Source organism: Chinchilla lanigera, unplaced genomic scaffold (assembly GCF_000276665.1).
Source record: "Chinchilla lanigera isolate Chin_1 unplaced genomic scaffold, ChiLan1.0 scaffold00054, whole genome shotgun sequence".
In the NCBI taxonomy this organism is placed as follows: Eukaryota; Metazoa; Chordata; class Mammalia; order Rodentia; family Chinchillidae; genus Chinchilla; species Chinchilla lanigera.
In genome coordinates, this window is record NW_004955455.1 from 7,875,118 (window position 1) to 7,885,173 (window position 10,056).

Sequence of the window (10,056 nt, forward strand, 5' to 3'; positions counted from 1 at the left end):
AGTATATTCGCATATTCACGAATATTTTTCATTCAGACATGGGATAAGGGACCCCTTAAAGTTGTGATGACTCTCAGAGGTGGCATGGCATGGGGATTACGCAGCCCAGCGTTAAAATTATTTTTCTTAACTGTGAGTGGATGGTGGTGGAAACTATGGTGATTGTCTTTGGGCCATGGTGCTGAGGCCTGGCCAGGCTCTCCTTTGCTTTTTGTCATTGGTGCACGTCAGCATCTCAGGTGGGTCAGTGTCCTTATGTGCTCATGCTCTGAGATACATGCTAACTTCATGGATCTTTCAAGTACTTCAGCAAACAGTGGGGAATGAGTTGCATTTTAATAAATGGTGCTTTAAGTCTAATAGGTTGTCACCCACATCTGCAGTCTGTGCTGTCACTATAGCCAGCCATAGGAGAGGCCAACCTCAGCAGCCTGAAGGCTTCTCAGTGTATGGAGCAGCTTATAATTCATGTCACAAGCCCAGGAGTAACATGTGGGAGCAGTGGTCTATAGGTGGTGGTAGGCTGAGGGCACTCCATACAGGTCCAGACACGGACACCAGCTGGACCTTGAGACACAGCCTTCCAACATGTTTTGGTCCAGAGCTCACCCTGCCCAGGGTTTGGTTTGGTTTTGCAGGCCACATGATGTCAGAGGTCTCTCTGTCCTCCTTAGCACTTCCACAGAGGATCACACTGTGTGTTGCTTACCTGTTTGTCTTCTTTCCCCCTCAGAATATTGACATCACAAACTTCAGCAGCAGCTGGAACGATGGGTTGGCTTTCTGTGCACTCCTGCATACATATCTTCCAGCACATATTCCATATCAAGAACTGAACAGCCAAGATAAGGTAAGGCAGACCACAGGACACCTGCTCCTGCTGTCCTCTCACAGAGCAAGAGCATGAGAACCGAGGGCAGTGCCCACCATCAGTAGGTCACACACTATAGTGTGGGCTCCAAACAGCCCCCTTCTGGCTCAGCCTCATTCTGAGATTAGTCACTTGTGCCCAGCCAGCTGGTCCCTCAACCACCCTGTGAGGAATATTTGATTGGTTCAGAATTCTCCACATGACATCATTTCCAGTGGGAGTAGTCAGTCCTTCCTGACATTTAGGCCAAGGGCTTCAAAAGTGGACAGTGAGGGGCCAGGGATATAGCTCAGCAGCACAGCACCTGCCTGGCAAGCGCAAGGTCCTGAATTTGATTCCTGGTATTTTTAAAAAGCTTTCAAAAATGGACAGTGAAGGGCTGTTTATGGCATGAATGATCAGATCAGTATCACCCCAAAAAGGCTAGCTTCCTGTCACCTCAGAACCAAGACTATCACTCATAGCCCACTAAGCATTGTGGGTCTCAGAACTGATGAGAAACAGCAACCCTGTGCAGTCACAAGCCATGGTTTGGGATCCATGAAGCTCCTCAGGGTCAGGAAACAGGCCCTGGACCCCGCCCTGGGTCCCCACCTCTCACCATGGCAGCCCTTGAAGACCCACACAGGAAGAAAAGCCTTGGCAGAGGTATGTTTCTAGCTTTTTGGGTGTGTACCCAGCTAACTCAGAGTCATCATGCTGGAAGTGAGCTTCTGAGTGAGGAAAGCGCAAGTGTGACAGCTCCGTAACTGGCTGGAAAAGAGCCGTAGTGGCAGGGCCCACCCTGGGCATCCACAGGTACTTTGTACAGACGAGGAGTCCTGAGGGCCACAGTGTAGCTCATTTTGGTCCTAAGTAGAGTTGGGTATCCATCCTTCATGTGACCTTTCTCCTTGTGTTGCCCATGCACTCCAGTGACATGATTTCTCTTACAGAAAAGGAACTTCACACTGGCCTTCCAGGCAGCTGAAAGTGTTGGCATCAAATCCACACTGGTGAGTCCCTGGTGAGAGGTCACTGCAGGGCGCTCCTGATTAGGAAGAACATGGTCACTGAGTGGTATAGCTGCATAGTGATAAGGAGACTACAGCAGTGGGGTGGGGAGGGTCCCAGCCAAGTGGGTGCTGAAGTGGGATCTCACCCACTGCTTGTGGTGCTTTATGCCTCACACGAAGCACCTTCAGGAAGCACCCATGTGGGTAGGCAGCTAGTGACCACAGGCCCTGGCAGACCTCATGCAGGCCTGTCCTTATAGTTGCTTCTCCCTTTACAGAATCTTTGGGTTCGGGGGGTCAGGGGAAACTCATGTTTATAAATGTCAGTGTCAAAGCACCTTGCACAGGTCTGTGTTCCCTTTGTCAGTGTAGAGGGAGAGGATAAGGTACATCTTGAGTCAAAGAGGACAGGTGTATAGGCTGAAGAGTGTTGCCTGCACTTCTTACAAGGGCATCTCCTGCCTGAAACATCTGAGGAACCAAGTGTAGAAAATTGCATGGTCTTAGGTCCTTGTACAGATTTCTGCCCAGTCCTTGCCAAAGCTTATAGCAGGCATACTTCTGTCAGGAACTCTTACTGTCATCACCAAGCCTGACTTGCTGGGAGAAAATAACTGTGTCCAAGTGTAAAACATTGCTTCCACACCTAGGGATTCTTCTGCTCTGTAAACTGAATACCGTACGTAGCATCATACAGACCCCACACAGACCTCATTTGAGCTGCTCAGGGCTTTTCACAAAGGAAGAGTCCCATTAGGCCTAGGTCCCCCCGTTCTACCTACAGTCCTCTAGGGCCACCTCCCCACCTGTGGCTACCCATCACCTCAATTTTTTGTCCATTTGAGACAGGGTCTTGCTATGTAGTTCAGGCTGGTCTTGAACTCACTTTGTAACCCAGGCTGGCCTTGAACTCGCAACAATCCTCCTGCCTCAGCCTCCCGAGTGCTGGGATTACAGGCATGCACCACCACGCCCAGCTTATCACCCCAATTTGTAATAACTGCATGTGCTTTAAAGAAGTATTTACACCATAAATATGTGTTTTAAATTCATAGAACTATGCTTACTTAGGGTGGCTTCTGTTCAGCTCTAGAGAGAAATAAGTTATTCACATATGTCCCTATTAATAGTTTACATTACAGTGTAAATATTTTCATGTATAAAATGTAGATGATTTTTCTGTCCTAACAAACTTTATGGTCAAGATTATTACAGTGAGTGAATAACCCTGGGCAGCCTCCCCCATTTTGCAGCAAATTTGAGGTTCCTCACCCATCAAAGGGTCCTCTTTGACCAGCACCAGGCCTTGCTGTTCAACAGTAACAGGCGTGAGTTGCAGGTATGAGGTATACCTACCTGGGTGGGAGCTGGTCAGTCTGTGATTTCCCACATTCATTTTCCTGCCCACTCAATTCATGCCTCCCTGATAACTTGCAGTTAAAGAACAGTATGGGCATGGTAGTACATGCCTGTAATCCCAGCACTGGGAGGGTGAAGGAGGATGATTGAAAGTTTGTACTCAACCTGGGCAACTTAGCAACTTTGAGAGATCCTGTCTCAAAATGAAAAGTGAAAAAAGAAGAGGTAGTGATGTGAAGGTCCTGGATTCAATCCCCAGTACACACACACAAAAAAAGTCAGTATCTTTAATGATATTTGACTTGTCTGGTGATGGAAGTCATCAGTGCTGATGTGATGGGAGTCCCCTACACAGGACACCCTCCTGGGGTTAAGAATAGCTCTAGAAGTGTCCCATGGGTAGTGATCTGGGAAGAGAGGCACATGAGGTGGGGGGGTCACCTAGACCAGATGAAACCTTTCTAGCCTTGACAGGTTGTGTCAGTGACCCTGCACGTGGCTCAGGCAGAAGCAGCTAGCTTGGGGATAGTGCTGATGCCCCTACAGGAGGCACTTCTGAGGAGGTGTTCTGGGCCAGGCCTGTGAAATGCGTAGTTAGGGTTAGACAAAAACCCTTCACTATTGCTGATGAACTCACTGGGATGGGCCAGGAGGTGACCTGCAACCCTAACCAAGCCCCTTCTTTCTGTTAGGACATTAATGAGATGGTACGCACTGAACGGCCAGATTGGCAAAATGTGATGCTGTACGTGACGGCGATCTACAAGTACTTTGAAACCTGAGCATACTGGGAGGAGCTGCCGCTGACTGGGGACCTCGGCAGTAACCAAGCAACACCAACACCCTTAGCTATGCACCCCTCAAGCTTTCAGCAGCTCTGGGCTGTCCTGCAGCGTGTGAGCCTCAGCCTGGGACCTCTGCATCAGAAGAACTCAGGCCTGTAGCCCGTGGCACACACCAGGGCTCCTCCATGTGGCCTGTCCACCCAGTGCATGTGGGCATAGCACACAGCATGCAGACTGGCTTCCTTCTGAAGACAGATTGAACTCCATTAGTGCCTAGGATACAAAAAACAAAAGGCTGATACCCAGCGAAACTTGGGGGAAAGGATTCAATTATAGGAGATTTCTAGAGGTTGGTAAAAAGCTTCAGCTGCAGCACTTCTTGACTGTCACCCACATGGGTCTCTTTGCTGGTGGGAACCAGGGGGAAAGTGAATGCCTGGCAATTGTCTGCTCCTTATTGCTGGGGCAGAGCCAGCCTTGCCCTTTACATGGGTCTCTTTTCTAGGAGTATGTCACCACAGAATTGGGAAAGCCATCCCTTCCATGTGACAGAGCCATCCTGGCCACCACCATGTAGGAGTTTTCAACTAGAGTTAAGCAAGTATGTAGAAGCACAGTGCAGGTGGTTCCATCTCACAGCCTGCAGCCGACTAAGTCCACGCTATTGCTGGGCTGCTGCTGGCAGGAAGCAGGCAGGACCCCTGCCTAGTACTTGGCCACCTGCCTCTAGCCCCAGCTCTGGCTTCAGGTGTCTGAGAAGAAGGACTGATCAAAAGGAGTTTTAGTTAAAATTTTTGATTTATTATGAGCAATATTGTGGAAAATAACACTTATTCTGTTAGTATCAAAGTTAAATTGTTTCAAACCAGGCATAGTGGTACACACCTGTAATCCCAGAACTCGGGAGGCTGAGGCAGGAGTATTGCCATGAGTTCGAGGCCAGCCTGGGCTACATAGTGAGACCCTGTCTTCAAAAAACAAAAAACCCCCACAAAGTTAAATTGTTTTAATAAGCATAGAAATGAAACACAAGGGCTGGGGATTTAGCTCAGTGTCAACAGCGCCTGCCTGGCAAGCGCGAGGTCATGAGTTTGATTCCCGGTACCGGAAAACCCCCCCCCCCCCCCCCCCAAAAAAAAAAAAAAAAAAAAAAAAAAAAGCAAAAAAACACACAAAAAAGAAATGAAACAAATCTGAATACAATACAGCCAGAACAGGGAGCAAAGTAGCAAGTAGCCAAGGAAAAGGGCATGCTTAGTGAGCCCACAGTGTGATTTTAAAGTACTGCTGAGTCACTGAGATGTACGCCTTTTGAGCAGGAATGTAAGAAAGTGCCTTACCTCCCCTTGTCTGGGTAGCCCGTGCCTCCTCACCAAGGCAGGTGTCAGCAGGGATTCAGGGGGCCAGGCCTGCCCTCCCCAGGTGCTGGATCTGTGCTGTCTGAGCCGAAGCCTTACTCGGAGGTGGTCTGCTGCGGACTTTCAGGCTGGGACTCAAAGCCCTTTTTGGGAGCAGACAGCCCACATCTCATGTGTGCCTAAGACAGTAGTTGTTGGTTTGAACACTGTCAAAACCTGTACCTTCCGGCTTATAACTGTTCGGCACCATGAGGAAGACTGGCCACCAGTGGAAGCCCAGTTGCAGCCCCACGGACTGGATGCAAGGTGCAGGCTCCCAGGAGGCCCACTCGGTCCAGTCCTGTGCTGAGGGTCAGCATTGAAGCATGATGTTCTGTATTAGAAGTCTGACGCATGTGTGGAGCGTAGAAAAGAAAGTGTCTGTTAGGAAGTGGGCTCTGCATGTGTGCGGCCTGCAGTGTTGTCATCACCAGGGGGCTGGTGCTGCCCAGCCGCGCTCCCTCAATGTCCTCACCTGGCAGAACAGGCTGCTGCCCCTGGCTGCGGCCTTTGGTGAAATGCAGATTTTCAACTAAAAGAGAGTCCAGGTGGGCAGCATCAACCTCAGAGCACACCAGAAGACACCCTAGATGCCAGCTTCCACAGATGCCCAGCCTGGTCTTCCCTGGCCAAGTTCTGTTCTTATTTCTGTTGCTCTGCTGACAGCTGTCGGCATAAGTGATGGCTCACGTGCAACCATCTTTTCCAGTGTCTCGCCACTTAATTTCTCTGAGTTCCTGCCGCTACTCTCTTTCACGTTCTCGAAAGCCTGTCCACTGTCTGCATCCAGGGTGTCTGGTCATATTTTTTATTATTTATTATGTCATGGGGGCCCTGTTTTGTGACTAAAAAGACTTTGCTGAGCCTGCAGTTGACAGTTTTGTCCCTTGCCACATGAGCTGCTAGTCCAGCTCTAGCAGCTCATGCTGGGATGGGGAATTCCAGAATCTTCTGAAGGATGGTGGTTGGTCACCAATGGTCTGTGTCACTTGGATGGCAAGTCTCTTCTGGACACTGAGGCCCAATATGGTACTTGGGAGGCACCATCCTGGCCCCGCCTGTCTGGAGGCTCATCTCAGGCCCCCCATCCCCAGTGAGGATCAGACTGCCCATGTATGCGCCAGGGTCTGCGGATGCCAGGACTCCAAAGCATTACTTTTTGCCTTTTCTGCTAGGACCCTTACAACACTGTTGGCTCTAGGTGTGCAACTGTAACGGTCATGTGTGTTTAAAAGTGGGTACCTGCTTTGTAGCCTCCAGAAAGTCATTTTGCCTCTTCTCTTTAAGCACAAGCTTTACTGCAAAAGGGCCAGTTAACCTTTCTATTTCTATCATAGGCTTCTGCTGACTGACTAATGATACTTTGTCATTTTGTGCTAGTAAATATTCTTGAATGTATTAAATTGTTAAAACACATCTGGTGTGGACCTTCCTAGCTTGCCCTCTCTCCCCACTGTCCCTTGGACACTGTCACATGAACCCAAACTGTACCTGAGCCCAAACTGGAACCCTGTCCTCTAAGAAAGCCCCCTCTTGTCCAGCTTTCAGTCTTCTCACCATGCACATGGAGCGGCCACCCTGGAGTGGGAGACCTGGTGTGCCTGCTGCAGCACCTGCAACGCAGGCTCGGGCAGGTGTCTGGACTGTGAAACCACACTGAGGGGTAGGGTGGGTGAGCCCAGAGGTTGTGGCCTGCCCTGGGACCACTCAGAATCTGTGAGGGTTGCTAACATCCCAGAAACACCAGCAGAGCTGCTCCATGAGAGTGGAAGCCTCAGCCATAGCCCAGATGCACACCATCAGGTGTCCCAAGAGTTTTTTGTCTTTCTAAAAATGTATCTTTCTAGAAATGAATTTTGGAATGCATAAAAGTGCAGAGAAGCAAAAAGAAATTGCTACCCAGAGGCAACCAGTTGAGTCTCTTTACTTTGCATCTGTTTGTAGTATTGGAGATGGAAGCCAGCGCCTGGGATGTGCCAGGCAGATGCTCTGCTCTGAACTGCATTCTGGCCCACTCTGGATCTTGAATGTGATCATTGGAATCTACTGAAATAGTCCTCAACACTCATCACCTCACACAGACTATATGGGCAGGGTCCACGAGACCACTGCCTTACACCCAAAGACTCAAGCATCTTACTCAGAACTGAGACTCCCCAGGATCAGGGGTCCCAGGGAGGGTGAGGTCCCACTTGGCCTGAGTTGGGATGTCCTGAGAGTGTTCATGCACCCCACCCTAGGGCAGCTGCAGTCACTTAGGGTGACCACTGTGGTCCCAGGTCTTGAGTGACTCAGTTATGGTGCTGGCATGGTAAGGACTAGGCCAGGACTCAGCTTTAGCTCCACCCTACTCGCCAGACACAATTGGTGTCCCCTGCTGAGGTGGTCAGTAAGAATCCACTGCACAGCAAGAGAGCTCACCCCACCCGTAAGACAGGTCCCTGCAAGCTGCTCCCCCTAGTGTGGGGGGGTGCCCTGCCCCCTGCCTGATAAGCTCTGTCTCAGGCAGACCCTGAGGCTGATCCCTCAGAGGTCTTTGTGTACCTGCCTGGAACCTGCAGGTGCAGCCTAAGGGCTTTCTGTCCTAGACTTTGAGCTCCCAATGGTTGCCCCAGGGCAGCACCTCTGAGGAAATACGGTTCCATCCTAACTTACGGGAGGTTCCAGAACCTCTGAGGGGTAGCTTTGATGGTGGGAAGGGAAGAATTCAGGTATCTAGAAGAGTGGAAAGATCCAGAAAGGATCGACTAGACCCCTCCAAACACATCTTCATGGGGCAGGGATACTGGGCCTGGTGGCTGTGACAGACTGACCCCATTCTCACAAGGTTACCACTTCCCACAGCTTCAGGTGGCCTGGATCATTTCAGGGTGCTTCTTCAGTGGTACTCAGGGACAGATAAGGGGTATTGACACACAGCCACTGTGTTCTGTCAGATGGTGGCTGAAGTCCTAGGTTGGTGGGATTCATGACTCCATTAACCTGAGCTCCGACCCAAACAGAATAGGACTTCTATACAGGAGGCCAGGTGGGGGTGCGGGAGGACAGGATGCCACCCTGAGCAGTCAGTGTGGAGGGCATGAGGATGGGTCAGAGGCATGTGGAGGGCTGGCTGACAATTCAGCCTTTGTGAAACCCCAGAAGGCTGGTCCTTGTCCCTAAGAGGACCCTGGAGAGCGCATTACCCCGTGTGAGAAGGGGGCAGCAGAGACTGCAGGCTTGGAGGCTGAGGCCTGTGAGGAGACGGGGCAGAGATGGCACTCATTGGGCAGGAAGCAGATGTGCTCTCCAGGGAGACTAGTACTGGCTCCCACTGATGCTTGTGGCAGCCAGGGTGAGCACTGAGCTCTTGTTAGGACATTAGGGTCTTCCGGATGGGCCACGAACACTTGGATGTATGGAGCTGTTCCCACGTCTGCAAAATGGTGACCTTAAGGAGCCCCTTCTGCCAGGCATCCTCTCTCACGTGGAGGAGGAAGGTGTGGTGGATCTCAGGCCTGGGAGTGTAGGGAGAGCATGCAGGTGACCCGTGGCTGTCCTCCGGAGTTAGGAGTGCTGAGCCCTGGTGCAGGGGTTGTGGGAAGCAGTGGGTACAGAAGGTTGATGTTGTCATTGTCCACCACTGAGCCAGGACAAGGCTCACTCCCCCCAGGGTCCATTTCCTGTCTACACTGATGTACCCGATCAGCTCCGAGGCAGACTTGCTGTGCCTTTCTCCTGCCAGAAGCAGACATGCAATGGAGCATTTTCCCATAGGCCTCAACTGGAGGATGGGGGGCCGTGCTCCTGTGTTTGCCGTGGCTTTGGTGACTGGGGGTTGCTTCCTCTGGCACAGTCCTACCTTCTCAGAGCCTCCTTCAGACTGCAGAAAAACTGGAGCCCTGTGAGCACCCGAGGATGACTGGGTTTGTTCCTACCAACTCTGGCCTAACACCCACTGGGTGCATGGTCCTAGTCCTGGCATGTCTTGCTCCCTGATGTGGCTCAGCTGGCCCCAGAGCAAACAATGAGGGCCAGAGGCCACCCAGGTGCATCCTGGGCAGGAACAAAGAACCATGGGTGTGGGGTGGGGGTGGGTAGTCTGCGAGCGGATTTCTGGAGCAGGAGAGGGCCCAGCTGGCCCCAGCATCTCGCCTGAGTAGTAGGGGCCTGGACGGAAGGGCAGGCGGACAACCACAGCCTTCAAAGCCTGCCTGAGACTGGACAGGGAAACCAAGGCCCAGAGCGAGAAGCTGGGGGTTTTCAAGGACATCCTCATGCCCAAGAGTCAGTGGCCATGCTCAGAGAAGGCTGGTACTCTGCCATCTGACACTCTCAGGGCAGCCTTGCATCCAAGGAAAGCTATCAAGGGTGCAGCCATGCCAAACCCATGCCCTGTCTAGGGAATAGGCAGCAGAGGGTCCCCCAAGGGTGCGTAGAGGAGCAGACACAGGAACCGGCAGGATAAGCAAGTGAACAGCCCTCCTTTATGCCACCCTGCCCCTGAACCTCAAGGACCAGAGTGTGCCCTGTCTCTGGGCAACAGCGTCACTGGAGACCTGGGCTAGAGTGCCCCATAGATGACAAGGAATAGCTCTTCCTCTCCCTCTAACAGGCCAGAAGGGAACCTGGCCCAGCCCCTCACAGCCTCTGTGGCACTGGCTCCTTAT

At 51.5% G+C, this 10,056-nt stretch overlaps 1 protein-coding gene across 5 annotated transcripts in view; it reads left to right on the top strand.

Moving 5' to 3' along the window:
* The window catches only part of Specc1l (sperm antigen with calponin homology and coiled-coil domains 1-like), a 140,385-nt gene extending 136,013 nt beyond the window's left edge, over positions 1-4,372 (top strand). For all 5 annotated transcript variants that reach the window (XM_005396373.2, XM_005396375.2, XM_005396376.2 and 2 more), the window contains 3 exons: positions 734-850; positions 1,807-1,866; positions 3,918-4,372. In XM_005396373.2, the coding sequence (XP_005396430.1) occupies positions 734-850; positions 1,807-1,866; positions 3,918-4,007 (267 nt within the window). In that variant the 3' untranslated portion in view covers positions 4,008-4,372. The remainder of the gene's footprint in view (positions 1-733; positions 851-1,806; positions 1,867-3,917) is intronic.
* Positions 4,373-10,056: the final 5,684 nt, after the last annotated feature.